A 24,606-nucleotide genomic window follows, 5' to 3' on the forward strand; every position below is an offset into this window, starting at 1 on the left:
AACATGGTGATGACCCGATGGACTAGCTAGTAGACCATGTCCATTCCTCGCTCCCGGGAAAACCCTGGGGTCCGTCCGATACGCTCGACCAACGAGCCCTCGTCGCTGACCTCGAGCGCCTCCAACGTCTGCACGACAGCCTGGATAAGCAATTGCTGGGCCGCATCCTTCTCCAGGATTGCTCGACGGATCCTGTCAGCCACCGGGCTAGACAGCTTGAGCTCCGTGACTTTTCCTGAGAAAGGGTAGAGGAAGAAGAAGGGCGCGCCACAGACGAATCACCTTCGCGGCCAAGCAAGGCGGGGAGTCACGGTACGTACCTGTTGCACCCTCGGTGAGCCGCTGCGTGAGCGCCATCAGCTCCTCATGCTGGGTGAGGGCCTCGTTCACCACGGCGGCATCCTTTGCTCGTCGGGAGTGTAGCTCTTCAAGTTCCGAGCACGCGGTTGCAACGATCGTCAGTCAGAACCAACTCGTCGACAACACCAACAAAAGCTCAAGGCACAGAGTCGGTCCGGAGGCCAACTTACCGGTGAGCTCCTTATCGCGATCGTGGGCAATAGCCAGAAGCCGGTCCCTCTCTGTGGCCACGGTGACGAGCCGGCCGTGAAGAGAGGCAACTTGTTGCCTGACGGCCTCGAGGTTGCGGCGGGAGCTCGCCATGGCCTCACCCCGGTCCGCCTCCTGCGCCGCCAAGACGGCCTTCTCGCGGGCAACCTCCTGTGCGGCGGACGCGGCGGTAGACTGGGTCTCTTCACCCATCCGGCGGGCCTCGGCCAGCTGTGACGCAAGGACGCGTTCTCCAACACGGCCGTGCTCAGTTGCCCATCCGCCCGTGCCACTCGCTCCGCTAGCTCGGCCTGCTCCGCCACGGCGTTGGTCTGAGCCTTGTGGATGGAAGAGCGAAGCACGGCGAGCTCCACCTCCTACTGCACCAGGTCAGCCCTGAGGACAGTGGCGACATCCCAGTGGCCGGCTTCCTGCTGAAGAAACCGGGTCTTGGCCTCATTGCAGGCCAACAGCTCCTACGCAGAAGCAACCCAAGCATTGGTGAAGACAAAGCAGACGCATAGACCGGGCGAAGGGGGAGGCCAGACCAAGACACTTACGGTGACAACCGGAAGGAACTCTGTCGTCAGGTGATTGAGTTTCCTATGTAGCCCAGCTCCTTCACGATGTCGACGTCGAGCGCGACCTGTCCCGGGTCATCCCGAGAGGCAAACACGAGCCGGCGGTGTGGTCCCCGCCCCCGGGGCCAGCACTAGCGCCCTATCATGGCCACCCGGAGGTAGTGACCAGGCTTGCGACAGACTCGGGGGCTGCACGGGCGCCGGAATCCTCAGTGGCCCCCGAACGGCCACCTTGGAGGAAGGCCTCAGGGTCCGGAAACTCCTGGGTCTCGAAGATGGGGAAGATTTTGTCAGCCGGCACGGCCTCGATCGAGTCAGGCTTAGACGCGGCCGCGCCCCCGGGAGGACTCGCAGACCCGCCGCGCGATGGGCCCCCGGTGGTGGCGCCATCGCCAGCAGCAACCTCGCCGACGGGACCTGCACGCGTGACAAGTGCCCCCTCCGGCGGGGCAAGAATTTCCCACCGCAGCTCCGTGGCGTATTCATCGACCGTTGATAACCCACAAGTGTAGGGGATCGCAACAGCTTTCGAGGGTAGAGTATTCAACCCAAATTTATTGATTCGACACAAGGGGAGCCAAAGAATATTCTCAAGTATTAGCAGCTGAGTTGTCAATTCAACCACACCTGAAAACTTAATATTTGCAGCAAAGTGTTTAGTAGCAAAGTAATATGATGGTAGTGGTAACGGTGGCAAAGGTAATGATAGCAAAAGTAATATTTTTGGATTTTTGTAATGAGTGTAACAATAGCAACGGAAAAGTAAATAAGCGAAGAACAATATAGGAAAAGCTCGTAGGCATTGGATCGGTGATTATGTCGGATGCGGTTCATCATGTAACAGTCATAACATAAGGTGACACAGAACTAGCTCCAATTCATCAATGTAATGTAGGCATGTATTCCGAATATAGTCATACATGCTTATGGAAAAGAACTTGCATGACATCTTTTGTCCTACCCTCCCGTGGCAGCGGGGTCCTAATGGAAACTAAGGGATATTAAGGCCTCCTTTTAATAGAGTACCGGAACAAAGCATTAGCACATAGTGAATACATGAACTCCTCAAACTACGGTCCTCACCGGGAGTGGTCCCGATTATTGTCACTTCGGGATTGCCGGATCATAACACATAGTAGGTGACTATGGACTTGCAAGATAGGATCAAGAACTCACATATATTCATGAAAACATAATATGTTCAGATCTGAAATCATGGCACTCAGGCCCTAGTGACAAGCATTAAGCATAGCAAAGTCATAGCAACATCAATCTCAGAACATAATGGATACTAGGGATCAAACCCTAACAAAACTAACTCGATTACATGATAGATCTCATCCAACCCATCACCGTCCAGCAAGCCTACGATGGAATTACTCACGCACGGCGGTGAGCATCATGAAATTGGTGATGGAGGATGGTTGATGATGATGACGGCGACGGATTCCCCTCTCCGGAGCCCCGAACAGACTCCAGATCAGCCCTCCTGAGAGAGTTCAGGGCTTGGCGGCGGCTCTGTATCGTAAAACACGATGAATTCTTCTCTCTGATTTTTTTTCTCCCCAAACACGAATATATGGAGTTGGAGTTGTGGGCGGTGGAGCATCAGGGGGCCCACGAGGCAGGGGCGCGCCCTAGGGGGCGCGCCCTCCATCCTCGTGGACAGGGTGTGGGCCCCCTGACCTTGATTCTTTCGCCAGTATTTTCTTATTTTCCGAAAATACGTTCCGTGGAGTTTCAGGTCATTCCGAGAATGTTTGTTTCTGCACATAAAGAACACCATAGAAAGTCTGCTGAAAACAGCGTCAGTCCGGGTTAGTTCCATTCAAATCATGCAAGTTAGAGTCCAAAACAAGGGCAAAAGTGTTTGGAAAAGTAGATATGACGGAGACGTCTCAACCGCCTCCGGTGACGGAGCACCCCGATGTGACCACGCCGATGCGGACGAAGCTGTCACCGGAGTTGTCGCTCTTTCGCGACACCTCCTTCGTGCCCGGAGCTGCCGCGTCCTATTTCTGGGGAACCCCGACAGGGGGGTACATCGGGGCTCGTCGTGGCGTGGCCCCCGAAACTGGCGCAGCAACACCACGGTCGGCGCGGCGCAAAGACTTCTTCGATGTGGGAACGAACCCCTTGGCAGTGGCGACGCTGAAAGGCGAAGCAACAAACGTCAGACGACAAAGCAAACCAAAGGTAAAAGCCAAGAGGGGCACTCACCTTGCCGCGAAGATACGTGGTCTCTTGGCGCACGACGACGACGCCGGCGACCATGCGGAAGACCTCTTGGGGCCACACGCCACGGGACGCCCTTGTCCCACCGCCGCGATGCTACCTCTTGAGCACTGCGTTGGATTTCCCCAAAGAGGAGAGGATGATGCAGCAAAGTAGCGTAAGTATTTCCCTCAGTTTTTGAGAACCAAGGTATCAATCCAGTAGGAGACTACGCACGAGTCCCTCGCACCTACACAGATAACAAACTCCTCGCAACCAACGCGATAAAGGGGTTGTCAATCCCTTCACGGCCACTTGCAAAGATTAAAACTGATAGAGATGATAGATAATATTTTTGGTATTTTTGGTATAAAGATGCAAGGTAAAATAAAAGGCAAAGTAAAAAAGCAAAGCAATAATAAAGTGATGATAGATTGATATGATGAGAATAGACCCGGGGGCCATAGGGTTCACTAGTGGCTTCTCTCAAGAGCATAAGTATTCTACAGTGGGTGAACAAATTACTGTTGAGCAATTGACAGAATTGAGCATAGTTATGAGAGTATTTAGGTATGATCATGTATATAGGCATCACGTCCGAGACAAGTAGACCGAAACGATTCTGCATCTACTACTATTACTCCACTCATCGACCGCTATCCAGCATGCATCTAGAGTATTAAGTTATAAAACAGAGTAACGCCTTAAGCAAGATGACATGATGTAGAGGGATAAATTCATGCAATATGATAAAAAAACCATCTTGTTATCCTCGATGGTAACAATTTAATACGTGCCTTGCTGCCCCTACTGTCACTGGGAAAGGACACCACAAGATTGAACCCAAAGCTAAGCACTTCTCCCATTGCAAGAAGAACCAATCTAGTTGGCCAAACCAAACTGATAAATTGAAGAGACTTGCAAAGATAACCAATCATACATAAAAGATTTCAGAGAAGAATCAAATATTGTTCATAGATAGTCTTGATCATAAACCCACAATTCATCGGTCTCAACAAACACACCGCAAAAAGAAGATTACATTGAATAGATCTCCACGAGAGAGGGGGAGAACATTGTATTGAGATCCAAAAAGAGAGAAGAAGCCATCTAGCTAATAACTATGGACCCGAAGGTCTGAGGTAAACTACTCACACTTCATCGTAGGGGCTAGGATGATGTAGAAGCCCTCCGTGATCAATTGCCCCCTCCGGCAGAGCTCCGAAAAAGGCCCCAAGATGGGATCTCATGGATACAGAAAGTTGCGGCGGTGGAATTAGGGTTTTGCTCCTCCTTTGATCATTTGGGGGTACGTAGGTATATATAGGAGGAAGAAGTACGTCGGTGGAGCTTCAAGGGACCCACGAGGCAGGGGGCGCGCCCTCCACCCTCGTGGCCTCCTCGAAGCTTCCCTGGCGTAGGGTCCAAGTCTCCTGGATCACGTTCGGTAAGAAAATCACGTTCCCGAAGGTTTCATTCCGTTTGGACTCCGTTTGATATTTCGTTTCTTCGAAACACTGAAATAGGCAAAAAACAGCAATTCTAGGTTGGGCCTCCGGTTAATAGGTTAGTCCCAAAAGTAATATAAAAGTGGAAAATAAAGCCCAATATGGTCCAAAACAGTAGATAATATAGCATGGAGCAATCAAAAATTATAGATACATTGGAGACGTATCAGGCATCCCCAAGCTTAATTCCTGCTCGTCCTCGAGTAGGTAAATGATAAAAAAGAATTTTTTATGCGGAGTGCTACTTGGCATGATTTCAATGTAAATCTTCTTAATTGTGGTATGAATATTCAGATCCGAAAGATTCGAGATAAAAGTTCATATTGACATAAAAATAATAGTACTTCAAGCATACTAACTAAGCAATTATGTCATCTCAAAATAACATGGCCAAAGAAAGTTCATCCCTACAAAATCATATAGTTTAGTCATGCTCCATTTTCGTCACACAAGAATGCTCTCATCATGCACAACCCCGATGACAAGCCAAACAATTGTTTCATAATTCAATAATCTCAAACTCATAAACCTTCACGCAATACATGAGCGCGAGCCATGGACATAGCACTATGGGTGTGATAGAATATGATGATGGGGGTTATGTGGAGAAGACAAAAAGGAGAAGATTTCACATCAACGAGGCTAATCAATGGGCTATGGAGATGCCCATCAATTGATGTTAATGCAAGGAGTAGGGATTGCCATGCAACGGATGCACTAGAGCTGAAAATGTATGAAAGCTCAACAAAAAAAAACTAAGTGGGTGTGCATCCAACTTGCTTTCTCACGAAGACCTAGGGCGCTTAAGGAGGCCCATTGTTGGAATATACAAGTCAAGTTCTATAATGAAAAATTCCCACTAGTATATGAAAGTGACAAAACAAGAGACTCTCTATCATGAAGATTATGGTGCTACTTTGAAGCACAAGTGTGGCAAAGGATAGTAACATTGTCCCTTCTCTCTTTTTCTCTCATTTCATTTTTTTCTTTTTTTTCTTTTTTTTATTTTCCCTTTTTTGGGCCTTCCCCTTTTTTATGGCATTTTTTATATATACCTCACTTGGGACAATGCTCTAGAAAATGATGATCATCACACTTCTATTTACTTACAACTCAATGATTACAACTCGATACTAGAACAAAGTATGACTCTATATGAATGCCTCCGGCGGTGTACCGGGATGCAATGAATCAAGAGTGACATGTATGACAGAATTATGCATGGTGGCTTTGCCACAAATACGATGTCAACTACATGATCATGAAAGCAATATGACAATGATGAACGTGTCATGATAAACGGAATGGTAGAAAGTTGCATGGCAATATATCTCGGAATGGCTATGGAAATGCCATGATAGGTAGGTATGGTGGCTGTTTTGAGCAAGATATAAGGAGGTTTATCACCTCCATATCTCAAAATAATTATCAAGCATCAAACTTTTCTTAGTATTCAACGCACTCAAAAGAAAGTTTTACAAATCTTCAATACCAAGCTTATTATTATTATTAAGCAAATTACCATGCTATTTAAGAATCTCAAAATAATCTAAGTGAAGCATAAGAGATCAATCGTTTCTTTAAAACAATTCCACCACCGTGCTCTAAAAGATATAAGTGAAGCACTAGAGCAAAATTATATAGCTCAAAAGATATAAGTGAAGCACATAGAGCATTCTATTAAATTCCAATTCATGTATGGCTCTCTCAAAAGGTGTGTACAGCAAGGATGATTGTGGCAAACTAAAAATAAAAGACTCAAATCACACAAGACACTCCAAGCAAAACACATATCATGTTGGTGAAAAAAATATAGCTCCAAGTAAAGTTACCGATGGAAGTAGACGAAAGAGGGGATGCCTTCCGGGGCATCCCCAAGCTTTGGCTTTTTGGTGTCCTTGGATTATCTTGGGGGTGCCATGGGCATCCCCAAGCTTAGGCTCTTTCCACTCCTTGTTCCATAATCCATCAAAAGATTTCACTCAAAACTTGAAAACTTCACAACACAAAACTCAACAGAAATCTCATGAGCTCCGTTAGCGAAAGAAAACAAAAGACCACTTCAAGGTACTGTAATGAACTCATTATTTATTTATATTGGTGTTAAACCTACTGTATTCCAACTTCTCTATGGATTATAAACTCTTTTACTAGCCATAGATTCATCAAAATAAGCAAACAACACACGAAAAAGAGAATCTGTCAAAAACAGAACAGTCTGTAGTAATCTGTAACTAACGCAAACTTCTGGAACCCAAAAAATTCATCCAAAATAGGAAGACCTATATAATTTGTTTATTCATCAGCAGCAATTGGAATCAGTATTTTATCACGTTCTTGTGATTTTTAACAATTCTTGCACTGAGCGCAAAGTTTCTGGAAATTACAGCAAGATCAAATAACTCTCACCCAAGAAGATCCTATAGGTTTAACTTGGCACAAACACTAATTTAAGCACAAAAACACATCTAACCAGAGACTAAACAAAAATTATTACTACTAAACATAAAAAAAAAGGAAAAATAAAAATAAAATTGGGTTGCCTCCCAACAAGCGCTATCGTTTAACGCCCCTAGCTAGGCATAAAGATACGGATAGATCTAGGTATTGTCATCTTTGGTAGGCAATCCATACATGGCTCTCATGATAGATTCATAAGGTAATTTTATATTTTTTCTAGGGAAGTCTTCCATGCCTTTCCTTAACAGAAATTTGAATCTAATATTCCCTTCTTTCATATCAATAATCGCACCAATCGTTCTAAGAAACGGTCTACCAAGAATAATAGGACATGAAGGATTGCAATCAATATCAAGAACGATAAAATCCACGGGACATAATTCCTATTCTCAAAAATAAGAACATCATTAATCCTTCCAATAGGTTTTTTAATAGTAGAATCCGCAAGGTGCAAATTTAGAGAGCAATCTTCAAATTCATAGAAACCTAGAATATCACATAAAGTTTTGGGAATCATGGAAACACTAGCACCCAAATCACACAAAGCATAGAACTCATGATCTTTAATTTTTGTTTTAATAGTAGGTTCCCACTCATCATAAAGTTTTCTAGGGATAGAAACTTCTAATTAAAGTTTTTCTTCATAAGATTGCATCAAAGCATCAACGATATGTTTTGTGAAGGCTTTATTTTGACTATAAGCATGAGGAGAATTTAGCACAGATTGCAACAAGGAAATACAATCAATTAAAGAACAACTCTCATAATTAAATTCCTTGAAATCCAAAATAGTGGGTTTAGCAACATCTAGGGTTTTACTTCCTTCAATCCCACTTTTATTAATTTCATCGTCTAAAAACTCCGAATTTTTTTAACGCCTTCTAGGTAAAGGTGGATCATATTCAGTCCCATCATTATCAAGATTCATATTGCAAAACAAATATTTAATAGGGGACACATCAATAACTTTTAGATCTTCATCTTTATTTTCATAGGGATCGGAAGAACACGCTTTAATAAAGGCATCTTTTGAAGCACGCATCCTAGCGGTTCTTTCCTTGCACTCATCAATGGAAATTATCATGGCTTTGAGAGACTCATTGATATCATGCTTAGGAGGAATAGATCTAAGCTTTAAAGAATCAACATCAAGAGAAATTCTATCAACGTTCCTAGCCAATTCATCAACTTTAAGCAATTTCTCTTCAAGCAAATCATTAAAATTCGTTTGCGAATTCATAAACTCTTTAACACTAGTCTCAAATTCAAAGGGCATCTTATTAAAATTTCCATAAGAGTTGTTGTAGGAATTACCATAATTATTAGAAGGATTACTAGGATAAGGCCTAGGATTAAAGTTCCCTCTATACGCGTTGTTACCAAAATTATTCCTACCAACAAAATTCACATCCATAGATTCACTATTGTTCTCAATCAAAGTAGACAAAGGCATATCATTAGGATCAGAAGAAACACTCTTAGTAGCAAATAATTTCATAAGTTCATCCATCTTTCCACTCAAAACATTAATTTCTTCTATCGCATGCACTTTTTTATTAGTAGATCTTTCAGTGTGCCATTGAGAATAATTAACCATAATATTATCTAGGAGTTTAGTAGCATCTCCTAAAGTGATTTCCATAAAAGTGCCTCCCGCGGCCGAATCTAAAAGATTTCTAGAAGCAAAATTCAATCCGACATAAAATTTTTGTATAATCATCCACAAATTCAAACCATGAGTAGGGCAATTACGTATCATTAATTTCATTCTCTCCCAAGCTTGTGCAACATGTTCATGATCAAGTTGCTTAAAATTCATAATGTCGTTTCTAAGAGAGATGATCTTAGCGGGAGGAAAATACTTAGAGATAAAAGCATCTTTGCACTTGTTCCAAGAATCAGTACTATTTTTAGGCAAAGACGAAAACCAAGCTTTAGCACGATCTCTAAGCGAAAAAGGAAATAGCTTCAATTAAACAATATCATTATCAACATCTTTCTTCTTTTGCATATCACACAAATCAACGAAGCTATTTAGATGAGTAGCGGCATCTTCACTAGGAAGGCCGGAGAATTGATCTTTCATAACAAGATTCAACAAAGCAGCATTGATTTCACAAGATTCAGCATTGGTAAGAGGAGCAATCGGAGTGCTAAGGAAATCATTATTGTTGGTATTGGTAAAGTCACACAATTTGGTAGTATCTTGAGCCATAGTGACAAGCAAGAAATCCAACACACGAGCAAACAAGAAGCAAGCGAGGAAAACGCAAACGGAAAAGAGAGGAGGAGGAAAAAGAGGGCGAATAAAACGGCAAGGGTGAAGTGGGGGAGAGGAAAACAAGAGGCAAATGGCAAATAATGTAATGCGGGAGATAAGATTGTGATGGGTACTTGGTATGTTGACTTTTTGCGTAGATCTCCCTGGCAGCGGCGCCAGAAATTCTTCTTACTACCTCTTGAGCATTGCGTTGGATTTCCCCGAAGAGGAGAGGATGATGCAGCAAAGTAGCGTAAGTATTTCCCTCAGTTTTTGAGAACCAAGGTATCAATCCAGTAGGAGACTACGCACGAGTCCCTCGCACCTACACAAATAACAAACTCCTCGCAACCAACGCGATAAAGGGGTTGTCAATCCCTTCACGGCCACTTGCAAAGATTAAAACTGATAGAGATGATAGATAATATTTTTGGTATTTTTGGTATAAAGATGCAAGGTAAAATAAAAGGCAAAGTAAAAAAGCAAAGCAATAATAAAGTGATGATAGATTGATATGATGAGAATAGACCCGGGGGTCATAGGTTTCACTAGTGGCTTCTCTCAAGAGCATAAGTATTCTACGGTGGGTGAACAAAATACTGTTGAGCAATTGACAGAATTGAGCATAGTTATGAGAGTATCTAGGTATGATCATGTATATATGCATCACGTCCGAGACAAGTAGACCGAAACGATTCTGCATCTACTACTATTACTCCACTCATCAACCGCTATCCAGCATGCATCTAGAGTATTAAGTTATAAAACAAAGTAACGCCTTAAGCAAGATGACATGATGTAGAGGGATAAATTCATGCAATATGATAAAAACCCCATCTTGTTATCCTCGATGGCAACAATTCAATACGTGCCTTGCTGCCCCTACTGTCACTGGGAAAGGAGACCGCAAGATTGAACCCAAAGCTAAGCACTTCTCCCATTGCAAGAAGAACCAATCTAGTTGGCCAAACCAAACTGATAAATCGAAGAGACTTGCAAAGATAACCAATCATACATAAAAGATTTCAGAGAAGAATCAAATATTGTTCATAGATAGTCTTGATCATAAACCCACAATTCATCGGTCTCAACAAACACACCGCAAAAAGAAGATTACATCGAATAGATCTCCACGAGAGAGGGGGAGAACATTGTATTGAGATCCAAAAAGAGAGAAGAAGCCATCTAGCTAATAACTATGGACCCGAAGGTCAGAGGTAAACTACTCACACTTCATCGTAGGGGCTAGGATGATGTAGAAGCCCTCCGTGATCAATTGCCCCCTCCGGCGGAGCTCCGGAAAAGGCCCCAAGATGGGATCTCATGGATACAGAAAGTTGCGGCAGTGGAATTAGGGTTTTTCTCCTCCTTTGATCATTTGGGGGTACGTAGGTATATATAGGAGGAAGAAGTATGTCGGTGGAGCTTTAGGGGACCCACGAGGCAGGGGGGCACGCCTTCCACCCTCGTGGCCTCCTCGAAGCTTCCCTGGCGTAGGGTCCAAGTCTCCTGGATCACGTTCGGTGAGAAAATCACGTTCCCGGAGGTTTCATTCCGTTTGGACTCCGTTTGATATTCCGTTTCTTCGAAATACTGAAATAGGCAAAAAAAACAGCAATTCTGTGCTGGGCCTCCGGTTAATAGGTTAGTCCCAAAAGTAATATAAAAGTGGAAAATAAAGCCCAATATGGTCCAAAATAGTAGATAATATAGCATGGAGCAATAAAAAATTATAGATACGTTGGAGACGTATCACGCGGCTGCAGCCCCGACGCAATCCCCGCCAACCGCTCCCTCCCGTCGCGGACGGGGAGGGCGACGTCGGAGGCAGCACAGAACCTGACTCCTCGATGTTGGGCGGAGGCACCGCCCACGGAGGACGCAGCGTCAGGCGGTCCCCTTGCGACGGCCCGGGAGAAGCGGAACCCTGGCTCCGTGACCTCCTGCTGCAGTCGCTGCGGGGCCGTGACGCGCTGCACTCGCTGGGTGTGCGGCGGTCCCCCACGGGCACGCGGGCTCGATCCCCGCCGTGATCAACCTACGAGGAGTGACATGATGCCCTATCGCAGGGGGCGTCGGCACCTCGTCCGACCTCAGGCGGCACAGGGCCAGAGACGGGCCCTCCCGACGGGCCCGGGGAAGCTCTTGCAGACGGAGATGGGGTCTTCCCCACCGTTCCTCCTGTTCATGACACCCCCGCGGCGACATCATCATCATCATCATCATCGCCATCATCCTCATCAGAGCTTCCCAGCGGCGGCTCAGGGTCCTCGTCTGAGGACACATTCCTGTCCCCCGCCCCTCTCCATTTCTTCCGGGCAGCGTTACTGTCACACCCTGATTTTCATGCCACTACACTAAAGCTAAAAATCATGATAAAATGTGGTTTGACAAAAACTTTTGAGTGTTTTGGACCTTGCCTTGATTGGTTTTTGTCTGCTGTTTGCAAGTGCTCTAAAAATCAAATAAATCCTCCAACTCCTATACTTCATCTCCTTGCCCCAATTTTCTACCCAATGATCATGCCATGTGTATAGTGCAATATAGTATTTTATTACAAAAATAATTTGGCCAAATAGTATTTTCGAAAATTAGTTTTCCAAAAACCCCTGAATTGAGACTTGCGCTACAAGTACTTGATTTGGGGTATGAAAATTATTTCAAAGAGTGTATTTGAAACCTATTAGATATAGGATTCCCATAAAACACAAAAAAATAATTTTAAAAGTTATTTTCCTATTTTATTTAAAAGCTTTTTCTTAAGGCCAAAATGGTCTTTAATAGGGAAAAATTATTTTATTGTTTCAAAAATATTTGACAAAAATCAGGGAAACTCAGTGGGCATATATTTCCCATATATAAGAGTTTCAACACATGGTCATGTTCAAAATATAGGTCAAATCCCTCAAAAACCCTTTCTGGATATTTCAAGCTTTCGAAATATTTACAAAGGAAATATTCCCCAAAAATTCCAAGAAAATTCTATCATGTCACATATGACATGTATGATGATCTTGCCAAGCCTCATGTCATGGAGAATAGTATAACCCCATGAAATCCCCTCAAAACCATTTCTGCCCATTTCAAGGATTTGAAATATTTCTACAGGAAATATTTTCATAAAAATCCAAGGAAAATCCAGCAAGTCACAAATGCATATTGTGATCACCTTGTAAATCCTCATATCAATCAAGGTCATTTTGGTTCACCAAAATGCCCCAAAACCCTCTCTGACCAGAATCGAATTTGAACAACTTTGTACTACCAACTTTCTCCCCTTGACCCCAACTTTTGTGAGCATGTTAACATGACCAAATAAGGCCACTAAACCAAGTGGTGCATCAAGGAGAAGTGATTTTCTCAACTAGATCTACACAAGTTCATTTCTGCTAATTTCTAGGGTTTCCAAAAGTTACATTGTGAACTTTGCCCAAATGATCTCAAAATGGGTGTAAGGCCCTAATTATATGTGAAATTTCACCCTGTGGAGTCTCCTGCCAAATGGAGTTCATTTGCTTAACCAAACAAGCATCAAACACCTTCTGCCATTTTACTAAAACCCCTGTTTTGACCTCTTCCACTCTTCTCCATGGCCTCCACTTTTTACCACAGCCCCTCCTAGACCCCTTCTACCTCCAGTAGCAATGGCTGCATCTCAAATCAATAATTGAGGGGTGAAACCACCTCTTTTACCTCTCTGGACAGCCCTTGCACCCCTCTTCCTCACCTCCCTCCTCACTCCAGTGGCCACCCAAGGCATCCAAGGCTTTCCCCACATTCTTTACTCCTCCCTAGAGCTACCAGACATGCTTGGCCGTGCCCACTTTGCCAAAAAAATGGCATGCCGGCCATTTGCACGCTCTGGAGCACGCTACAGTGCGCTCCCGCACTGTAGCCGCCCCCTACCAACTGCCTCCGGCCACCTCGGGCCTCCCCAGCATGTCTCACGAGGCCGCCTCGGCGTCTGGGACACGAGAAGCTGTCGGCCCCTCCTAAACCTCTCTCCTCTCCCCTCCACGACCTCACCCGAGCGTGTCCGTGGACGCTGCCCACGGTGCTCCGCGGCCACGCCCATTTAAGCCACCCCGACTCTTTCTCTCGCCTCGGTTCGAACCTCCTCTCTCCCGTGCACCTCTCAGACACCCCCTCATCCCCCCTCATGCCCTCCTGCCCTCTCCATGGCCACCATGTTCGCCGTCGGCCTCCACTTTGCTCCGGCGAACCAGAGCCCCTCCCCCTCTCCTTCGACCTCCAGGAGAGCCTCCGCTAGGCTATGGAGCTTCCCCGCTCCTCTCTGCCTCGTCCCGTGCCTCGTTGTGCCGGTGCCGCCAATGCCTGATGGGGCCGTCCGCCACGACCGTTGCCAGATGCGCTCCGGCCATCCCCTGCCGTCTCCGAGGGCTTCCCCTAACGCGACTCTCCCCGGCGACCCCTCCGGTGGCCGCGGCTTGGCCAGAGGTGGCCTGTGTCGCCGGGGGAAGGCGCCGGCCGGCGCGAAGACGGGGCTCGATCCCCTCCTGTCGCGAGCGCGGGAGGAGGAAGAAGACCCTGCGGGTGGGCCCCGCAGGTCAGTAACCCCGCCGGCCGGCCACGTCATTTAAGTGGAGACGGGCCAGCCGTTTTGCGCTTCCCTTCGGCGAAAGCGTCACCCGGGAATACGCGTTCGGCGTGGCCTCCCATCGGGTGTCCGCGAGGAGCTGGGCCAGGCCCAGTGCGCTGCCCGGCTAAATTACGCTCAGCGCGTGAGATTAGGTATAAAATCCTTTTTCTCATTTTCTTTATCCAGTGGACTTCAAAAATCTCTAAACAACTCAAATAGTGTCCAAATTTGATGATTCAAATTTCTTATGACTCCATAAATCATGATCTTTCACATGGTGCTATTTGCATGTTTTTCCGGAAGCATTTCCTTCACAAATATTTATCAAATCCTATTTTTCCTATTTCTGTGATGAACTTTAGAAAATCACAGAGAGCTCAAATTTGATCCAAATGCCATGATTCAAGTTTGTAGATACATCTAATTTCATAACTTAGGTTATGAACATTTTTCTTAATACTTTATGTACTCCACAAAATAATGAGACATTTCTTCATATTTGTCAACTTTGCAAATTCATAGGTAATTCATTTGAACTCCAAATCCAATGAAACCAACTCCTAGATGTTTCTAAAATCACGATTTGTTAAATGGGTGCCTTCGCTCATTTTTCAAAAAATATTTCTGTACACTTCTTGCAAATCCATAAACCCCTTGATTCCATCATATCAAAATGTTTAGAAATATCCACTGACCCAATTCCAATGAAACCACTCTGGTTATTTTTCATATAACCAGAGATGTCCTAGAAAAGTCAAATTAATATTTTTAGAGCACTTTTATTTTCTGCCTTGTTGTGTTGCTTATTACGGATGCTTTCGACGATAGTTGACGAAGTAGACGAAATGCTCGGAGTTGGACCAGAGATATTTGAAGACCTCGAAGACTTTGTTAAAACAGGCAAGCAGCCCTTTGACCATGTCTATGAAACCCTTTTTATGCATGTCATATAGCACCATATTGTTGTTGCAACGGAATCATGATGAGGTGGTAACCACTTTGACGGTTTGCCACCGTTACTTCCTCGTTGATACTTGCATGGTGCATGACCCTACCTCCTTATGAGGGTTGTGCCGGTGGGAGTAGATAGGATGCTAAAGTAGTGCTACGCAAAAAGGGACGGGAATATGCATGGTGATGGAGACAAAGTATTTTCAAAAGACTTTTCGAAAAACCCCATCGGGTGCCACTTATGCCCGGGGAAGATGATGAGCTGGGTAGCCACTTGATGACGAACTGGTGTACCGAGGCAAGTGTGTGTGTTGTTTTCAAAATGGATTGGTTTAAGTTGCGACCGTTATTCCAACCTTACATGCGCAACCACTCTACCCTTGTATGGGAAAGGGCATTATTGATTACCTAGGATGATACTAGCTTGGATCCCGCATTACTAGTAACGGGGGAGAGTTGGTGCTCTCTCTCGGGACGGGGTCATGCCAGGTAGGGCGGCCATGAATGTTTTTACAGGGCACCGGATACATCGTTGCGTCCCCTCTTGGATGTTACGATCTCGAGTGAGTCTCGTATGATGTACATCATGAGGATACGGAACAACGAGTGGACTCTTTGTTAGTGTCGTCTAGGGAAAGATAGTGATCGGGTGCTTACCCCGGGTACTTGAGGTACCGCGGGTCGTGGATGACACGGAAGTTCCCCGGATCTTGTGGGTAAAGTGTGCAACCTCTGCAGAGTGTAAAACTATTTGAATAGCCGTGTCCACGGTCAAGGACAGTTGGGTAACCTCTCTTGGGCTACGTCCACATGTTTACAAACCAGTGTGTGTGTTTGGATAAGTGGGAAGAACTACTTGGGTCAAGTCAAAGGACTTGACATGATTGAGTTGGGTTGATGCCCACTCTATTTATGTTGATATCTATAACCTGTCCTCATGGTTAATTGAATTCTCCTGATGCATGTCTTACAAGTTGTTGAACATGTCATTACACTCAAAACTAGCTTTCCCAAAAATTTACCTATATCATGCATTGTTGTACCTTGAACCAAAACATGGGTTGCTTGCGAGTACATTCAAAGTACTCATTGGCTTGTCACTGGTTATTTAATTAGCCAGGCATGGAAGAACAGGAGTTCGAAGAAGATTTCTTTGGAGACGAACATGCGAACTAGGACGTTTCCCAGTCAGAATGCCTGTAGGGTTAAGGCAGATGGCATGGGTTCTACTTATCGACGAAGAATTTCTGTTGCTTAAGTTTATTTGGTATTCAGCCCTTGTGGCTTTATCTATGTAAGACTTGACCATAATGGTCATAATTTGTGTAAGACGATATGTATGGATGTAAGACTCTTGTTATTCAGCTTCTGTGTGTTCAGTGAGCATTGATCTCTGGGATCATTGTACACATGCATTCGGTGATCACGACTTATGAGTCGGGGTCCCCACAGTTACGGGCGCGCTTGGTGTTCTCCTCCGCCCTCCATGCCTCATGGCGGTCCTTCAGCTCCTTGAGCCGGGCTGCGCGAGCACAGTTCCGTGCCCTCTCCTCTGGGAACGGCACCCTGGCATGCGAGATGTCCCAGCTCCTGACCTGCCAAGCGAAGCGCAGGAAGGATAACCAGAGATCTGGAGGAAGACGGGGAGATGGAAGCGAAAAAGCTTACCAGAGCGATAATGCCCCCGTCTGGGAGCATTGGACGAAGGTTGACCGGCAGCAAATCTGGGCAGCCGACGACGGCCTGACGCATGTGGCACTGAACCTCGGCCTCCGAAGGCAGGGGGTTAGCCGTCACCATCCCCGTGAAGGGAGCCCGGTCCGCGGTCATCTCGAACAGGCAAAGGGCGCGCCGCCGTAGTGGCACGACCCCTCTCGCAAGGTAACCGCCAATCACGGTGGCGAGGTCCACCCCTCAGGCCTGAAGGGCCGTGACTGCCGTGGGGCAGCCATGGAGCAGCTTCGCCTGCTTCTTCTTCTCCGGCCCATCGGACCACGCGGCCGGGATGGTGTCATGAAGACCCCCGATGAACACCAGCAGAGGGCACTCGGGATCGTTCTTGAGGTAGAACCACTCTGAGCGCCACCCGCTGTTGGAGCTCGTCAGGGGCCTGTTGAGGTAGCCATCGGCTTTCCCCCGCTTGAGCCGGATGCCAATGCACCCGATTGTCGGCGGGCTGTGGCTCTGCTCGTCCTTCAAGCAGACAAACATGAAGAAGTTACGAAAGAGATGCCAGTGCGCCTCGATGCACAGGTATCCCTCGCACATCGCCTCAAACACCACCAGGTGTTGGATGCCATTCGGGTTGAGGTGCTGCAGCTCGAGGCCGTACTCGTGGAGCACGGTGCGGATGAATCTCCCCGCCGGCACGGAGAACCCGTGCTCATGAAAGGCGACGAAGGAAACCACGTACCCCTGGGAAGGTCGTGGGGAGTCCTCGAGCATCGGCTTGATCCACTCACGCGCCTCGGTCAGGCACGGGAGCATCCCTGCGTCGACGAGCGGCTCGCAGCTTCGCCTCGGAGACGGTCGAGCGCTGCCAGTTCGACATGGCCGCAAGCAGGGAAGAAGCCGGCGTGCAACGGCGGTGTGGGGACAAAGGTGAATCGAGATCTGAAAGCCTTGTGATGGCGATGGAGATGGCTAGTGCGCGGATGGGTAAAGAAAACCCCTGCGGGCTTCCCCCTCGACATAAAGGAGGAGAGAGGCACAGGCGACGATGATTCAATGCCCGGGCCCGCCCGACAGAGCGTGGGGCCTACTTCCTCACGCGTCGCGTTAGCCTGAGGCCCCGACTTGCGACGGGGTCAAGGGCTTTGGGGGTAGCTTCATCTGCCACACTCATCCCCATCCACTCACTGGACTCCCTCTAACACCAGGAAGAAGAAGACTTGTGCTGCTATGCTCAGGGGGACGAACCCCCCACAGTAGAGGCGGCGAGGTGTTTTTTCTCTCCATCTGGCTACCATGGATCTCCTTCGAAGCGGGGTGAGGCCTATTTATAGAGCCACGGCGGTCAAGCCCTATGCGAGGAGCGGCGCGGGGGCGACGAGGCTTACAGTGCAAGCCGCCTACCCCGCCCCTGGGTCGCGGTAGCGGAGTAATGGCCCGGCCCGGTCCCGTCAAATCAACTGAAGATGGGCCACGGCCATCGACGCCAGGTCAAGTCCCGCTGCCAGTCCATGTCACCATCAAAAGGCGAGCCCGCCTTCACCAAAGCAAATAAAAAACCCAGTGGCAGAGTCCTTGACTCTACCGCGGGCTCGGGGGCTACACTCGGCGGGTGCGCTCGCGCGCCCCCACCGAAATGAAGCAAGGTCGACCGGGAAGCAGCGTGGTTCACTAAGCCTAAGGGAAAATCCATCATTTTCCCTCAGGCTCGGGGGCTACTGATGAGGGGATTGACCGGGGGTAATTAACTTAGCCCCTAATCCCTCAATCACCAAGACTAATCAAGGCCTGCAACGAGCGAGGCCCGGCATCAAGGACAAAAGGCCGGCCCATGTCCTTGCACGAGCAGGGAAGCTGGGCATCAGCCTAGGCCCCCCTCCGGGGGGGTCACGCGACCTAGCGTCACGAGCCAAACTCTCTGCCTCGCACGACCTAAGAGGCGACGTTGAGTTAGCAGGCGTGGCCTGTCAGGGCCGCAGGGCAGAAGAATCTTCGCTGTCAGGTAATGATGTGATCTTCCCCCCGCGTGGGGGGAGGCGCTGCAAGGACAGGCTAATCCTTCGCCCCTAAGACATCGAGTAAGCTAGCCTCGCCCAAGCAGGCTTCAAAAGCTAAGTCAGGAGCTCACCCAGGGATTCCTCGACCTATCAAGCGAACAGCGCCGGTAGCTCGAGCTCGATCGCCCTGATGCGAGAGCCTACAGCCTACACCGTCCTACGGTACATCTACCACGACGGGACGCTATACGCCCCCAATCCAAGACGAAGGACTGCAGAGCGGCACTGTTCCGGCACTGACGCAACACTGTAGCACGACGTTTTTACCTAACTACCCTTGTAACCTTGCCTTCCTTGAACTATAAAAGGAAGGGGAGGAATCCACGAAAAGAACGGGCAAAAAACAAAAGAACCCAACATACAACTGAGCCGGACAAGCCAGGACACCCGGTCAGGCTCGCTCGCTCACACGAACACGCAGTACCAAGTACTGAACCGCAACACCACACACACAGAGAGACTTGGTATCAGGTCCCTCTCTCGCGAGCCGCTTGTATCTCCTACTACAAGTTTTTTCCCATCCGGGCATAAAGAACACCACCAGAACTGGACGTAGGGAGCCCCGTGGCGCCCGAACCAGTATAAATCCTTGTGTCTCTTGTGCCAGCCGTCCGGATCCGACACACGATCGTACTAAATTTACTTGCCGATGGTATAGAACCCCGACATGACGTCCTCTCATGCTATGGAGGCAGTAGAAGAACAACACGTGAGGTTGTAAGAGAAGGGTAAAGGTGAAACAATAAAAGGTAGATTTGATAGATTCGATCGTGATACCCTCAATCGGCCGTGGTCCTTTATATTTATAAAGTGGAGAGGTCTTGCTCTGACTTGGGTCGAAACCCTAGCAAATTCCATATTAAAATACAACTTCTACACGGATTCTACAGACCTAAACCGGTCTGACCGCCTAGACCCACCGGTCTTACCGGTGTACCCGACGTGTAGATCTTCTCGTAACCATATCTCTCTCGTCTGAAGTCTGAATCAGATGTTCCATATATGAACCTTGATCTGCTCGACGAAAACTATCCAAAGGTGAAGTCCAAGGACCAACCATTTTTTCAACAAATCTCATTGAAATGGTTGGAGTGACTGTTTGCACAGTAGGCAAATACTACTACCTCCATGCTACAAATAAGTTAGTTTTGGGCTTATCCTATAAAGTCAACTATTTCAAACTTTGACTATAAATAAATTTTAATGTGCTGCGTTTTGAGATGTGAATAGTATGAATAGATTTGTCTCGAAACATTGTTTCACAAAAGTATATTTTAACTATGTTTTAAAAATAGTCTACAACAAAACAAAGTAGTCAAAGTTGCATCTCGAAGACCATGTCGATGTTCAGAACGAATCTACTTGTGGGATGGATGAAGTATACTTGCAAATGGTTCTCTCTAATCTTTTTTTAAGAAGGTTCTCTCTAATCTCTCGCCATTATTCTTGCAGGATCTATACTGGAGCATATTGAAAGACTCGCCATTATTCTTGTAGGATCTGTACTGGAGCATATTGAAAGACGCTGGCACCTCAGCGGACTATAAGTTCACATCTATTGCCCTTACCATGCTTTTGTTCCGGGTAGGCTGGTAACTGATAATGTCCTCCTGGCTCGCACTATCTTAGAACAAAAGGAAAGGTAATATAGGGCTGGCTGCTATAAAATTAGACATGAGTAAAGCATATGACAGAGTAGAATGGCCTTTTCTTGAGAAAATTATGCGAAAATTGGGATTCGCTGCAGCATGGGTTGATTTAATCATGAAATGTGCTTCCACAGTCAGCTATAGAGTGAAGATAAATGGAGAGTATTCAGAACAATTCAGGCCTCAATGGGGTTTGCGGGATCGGCGGCGGGATCGGCAACGAACGAAGATAGGGATCCAAGGGCTGCTCTGTACGGAGATAGCGTGATGGCGATGGGGAAGGAATGTCCACTGGCGGGGTCGCTCGAGGGCTCTCTGGACGCCTCGCTCGCTCGCCCTGGAACTTTTTTCGCTGGTTTAATTTCGTAGATTTTTTCCATTCGTTTTTCTGGCGTAGTTCGTGCGAGGGAACTACCTGGACGCATCAGGAGGGCGCCGCGAACGTGATTTTCGAGGGTCCAGGGGGAATCGGTGAGATGTGGGAGGTGGGATCGAGGATGAAAAAACCCGTCTCTGGTGGGATGAAAATTGACCAGCGGAGACTACCAACTGAGACATTAGGAGTAGAGATTACAACTGGGAAGCCTCCTCCACCGGCGGTTGAGGTGGCCTCAGATCGCCCCCCGGACGAACTCCAGTGTTCACCGCCGGGCACCCAGCCGCTGCCTCGTCGACTTTCACGTCCCTCCCTTTGATCCCATTCACCAGGGAGGCAGCGCCGTCCTCCATCACAACGAACGAGTCCACACCGAGATCCCAACTGGATTGTGGTCGCGCCTCTCACCCCATCAACGACCAACATACAAGATGGGGGAGGGTCTATGTGTGACGCGGGCGCCGTCACCATGGACGGGGGAAGGAGGAGGCGGCAAATACGCAGCCATCGGTACGGAGATAGGGGAGACACGCGGAAGGGCCAGAGGGGAAACGGAACACTCTGAATCGCGAGCGTGGTGGCAAGGGGATCGGTGGAGGCGGGATCGGCGGCGGCAGCGAACGGAGATAGGGATCTGAGGGCTGCTCTGTACGGAGATAGCGCGATGGCGGTGGGGAAGGAATGTCCTCTGGCGGGGTTCTCGCTCGAGGGCTCTCTAGACGCCTCGCTCGCTCACCCTGGAACTTTTTCCGCTGGTTTAATTTCGTAGATTTTTTTCCATCCGTTTTTCTGGCGTAGTTCGTGTGAGGGAACTACCTGGACGCATCAGGAGGGCGCCGCGAACGTGGTTTTCGAGGGTCCAGGGAGGAATCGATGAGATGTGGGAGGTGGGATCGAGGACGAAAAAAGCCGTCTCTGGTGGAACGAAAATTGACCAGCGGAGACTACCAACTGAGACATTAGGAGTAGAGATTACAAAACTAATTACACGAATGAAAGGGAAATCGCGAGACGAATCCATTAAGCCTAATTAATCCGTCATTAAAGATTGTTTACTGTAGCACAACGTTGTCTAATCATGACATAATTAGGCTCGTTAGATTCTACCGTGGCGCCCTCGATTGTTTACTGTAGCACCCTCGATTGCTCAAGGAAGATATACAGGAGGGGGGGGAGCACGGGTGCGGCTGCCATACTCGTTTTGTATGATGGGGTCAAGTTCATGGATAGGGGTAGGTTGTAACAGCTATTGAGGTGTTCGTTACAGATTTTTGGATTGGGGATTAGGCCAAAGGTACAGGAGCACTTCAGATCGTTGTTCTTTCTTTTTTGCCTTTGTTCTTTTTTGCCTCCTTTTTTCCCCACCAGAAGCATGGGACCAGAAGACAAGGTTTCTATCGTCTTTCCTGTTGCGTTTTCTTATATTAAAAATAATAGAAAAACCTTGGTTCGTTTCAATAGATCTCATCATAAATGAGGCAAGCTAGGAACGGTTCGCAAATGAGATTGCTCCATTCATAAGTTCATACATTGCACCTTAGTACAGACATCATCGTTTGTTCAAAATACGGAAGACACTTAAAAGTAGAGATGTTGTCACGAGCAGACTCTTAATGCACATACTTCAATGCTAATTGAACACAAGAACTCAATTTTGCTTGCACACAATAGTAGGCAACGGATCCCTGCTTATTCATCAGCCCAGCATCTCATCTCCCGTTTCATCATTTTTTTTTGCTTTCTTCCTTTGCCTCTTCGGTCTCTGTTTTCCCTTCCTCTTCCTCTGTTATCTTTGGTGCCACGAAATACCTGATGTAGCCCTTCTCTGCAATTTTGCACTCGACCATCAAAGGTAGCTTGGTGGAGAGACCGATCTTCACTTGATCAAACAGGGTAGACACCTTGGCGCAGGACTTCATGTACCTCAGGTTCAAGGTCAATGAAACTGGCCCTCGCATATGTGTAAGGGTAACACTAGCTTTTTCTGGCTGCATTGATACAAACATGACCCATTAACTAGTGCAGATACGCATAGACGGATCTATTCTTCAGTAGTTTCTTAAAATACTAATTGAATGGCACAATATACTAAAGATGTTACTCCATATGATAGAACCAATTGAAATTTATAGAATAAACAGATGTTAATTTGCACTGCAGAGTAGTTAACCACGTCACCAAGATTTTACAGTTAAAGGAGGAAATAATAAGCTAACTAAAAAACAAACATCTAATTCAACCCCATTTACCAATACCAATGTAATCAACCAAATGAAGAGCCATGTTCCGCTTTATGAAATCTATGTAGCTTCTGCTCTAGACAAATTAACTTGCAAGTTATGCAGACTAAACATACTCCAAACACAGAAACCAACATTAACAAACGAAGTGAATTAGGAACTCAACACAGTATAGTGAGACAACGAAGTTCTAAGGCACTATGTATGCATGTTCGGCTACTCTGGTGCCTATAACCTAGGTGAGGAACCAAGAATGCACACTTGCTAAGAATCTACCAACACATCACTGATATGGTTGTTCACTGCATTTCATGTTACAGTCACATACAGATATTCAGAGGAGGAGGATATCCATTCCAATTTGAGGGGCTAAGAGGGTCAAACTATTAAGTACGTTGTCAGTTTTGTTCGGCACATGGGAAATGTTCACGCACCCACTTTTTCCTTTAGTAGAGAAGCTGATGACCTCCTCATTCACCCTGATGACAACTACAGCAGGAGATGGAAATGGTTCAAGGTACATAACTAGAATCCTCCATGCGCAACAGTAACAGTTAGCCTTATAAATCACCAGGTAAATCTATGTACCATCGTCGTCGATGACGCTGAGGGACTTGCAGTTCAACATAAACTGCGCAGAGGGCATGCACAAAATGGCCTGGTACTCCGACTCCATATCGTGCCATTCCGAGATTTTGAGGCGATGGCTTCTGGCGTCCACAAGCTGCAAATCCATATCCGTAGTTTTAGTCTTGTCTGTTCATTTCCACAAACACAAAATCAGCACAGGGTCAGGGCGAAGAGCAGCTATCGCAAAAGACGTGCGGGCACTTACCGGGCGACTCGAATGTTATGGTAATGTCTTCGAAGTTTTGGTCGGTGACCTTGATGGTGATGATGTCACCATCGTTGGAGGCGCGGAGCAAATCGACCATGTCGGCGATTGCGATGCCCATGGAGCAGTCTTCGTCGCAGCGGTAGGACCGGAAGACCTCGGAGGGGAAGAAGAGCGAGAGGAAGACGACGTGTTCGGTGTCCAGGGCCTGGAGCGAGAAGCCCTTGCTGGAGCAGTCGACGTTGGCCACATTGACCAGGTCGAGGATCGCCTCCAGGACACCCTGTAAGATGCTTCCCTTCGCCATCGTCAGCTCAAACATGGTGGCTTGGACGGCCCGGCGGCGGCGTAGGAGAAGATGGCGGCGTTGGGAAGAGGGGCGGGAGAGGACGGGAAACCCTAGATCTGGACGGGTGCGGGATGGAGAGCGGTTGGGAGGGGACGGAGGAAGGGGAACCGGATATTAATAGGGAGCCATAGGCTCGCGGTGTTTGCAGGCGCCCGTTACAGGCCATTTCGCAAACTGGCACCTACAGTCCACCGCGAGATGGGCCGGCCCATTTAGCGTTTCGCTACGTCTCTTCATAAAGTGCAAAAAATAGAGAGCTGCGCCGAATCGAACCCAGGACCTACACGTTCACAGCGCACCGTGCTA

The 24,606-nt window shown here is 47.2% G+C and overlaps 2 protein-coding genes across 4 annotated transcripts; both read right to left on the bottom strand.

Moving 5' to 3' along the window:
* Window positions 1-207: 207 nt before the first annotated feature.
* Window positions 208-16,953, bottom strand: LOC147980152 (uncharacterized). Its single transcript, XM_087515492.1, has 4 exons — window positions 16,792-16,953; window positions 16,580-16,718; window positions 531-860; window positions 208-446 (listed from the first exon to the last, which is right to left on the bottom strand). Exons 1-4 carry the CDS (start codon window positions 16,951-16,953, stop codon window positions 208-210), a joined length of 870 nt encoding a protein of 289 aa, XP_087371618.1.
* Window positions 16,954-22,309: 5,356 nt separating this feature from the next.
* On the bottom strand, window positions 22,310-24,399 carry LOC125548520 (DNA sliding clamp PCNA-like). Of its 3 annotated transcripts, none has more exons than XM_087516836.1 (4): window positions 23,952-24,399; window positions 23,705-23,872; window positions 23,511-23,605; window positions 22,310-22,864 (listed from the first exon to the last, which is right to left on the bottom strand). In XM_087516836.1, exons 1-4 carry the CDS (start codon window positions 24,271-24,273, stop codon window positions 22,601-22,603), a joined length of 849 nt encoding a protein of 282 aa, XP_087372962.1. In that variant the 5' UTR covers window positions 24,274-24,399; the 3' UTR covers window positions 22,310-22,600. The 3 variants fall into 3 exon arrangements, with proteins under 3 accessions (XP_087372962.1, XP_087372963.1, XP_048568060.2); XM_087516837.1 differs by having other exon boundaries at window positions 22,642-22,864; window positions 23,555-23,605; XM_048712103.2 differs by having other exon boundaries at window positions 22,642-22,864; window positions 23,551-23,605.
* Window positions 24,400-24,606: the final 207 nt, after the last annotated feature.

Source organism: Triticum urartu, chromosome 3A (genome assembly GCF_056163025.1).
Source record: "Triticum urartu cultivar PI428250 chromosome 3A, HENAU_Tu73, whole genome shotgun sequence".
Classification (NCBI taxonomy): domain Eukaryota; kingdom Viridiplantae; phylum Streptophyta; class Magnoliopsida; order Poales; family Poaceae; genus Triticum; species Triticum urartu.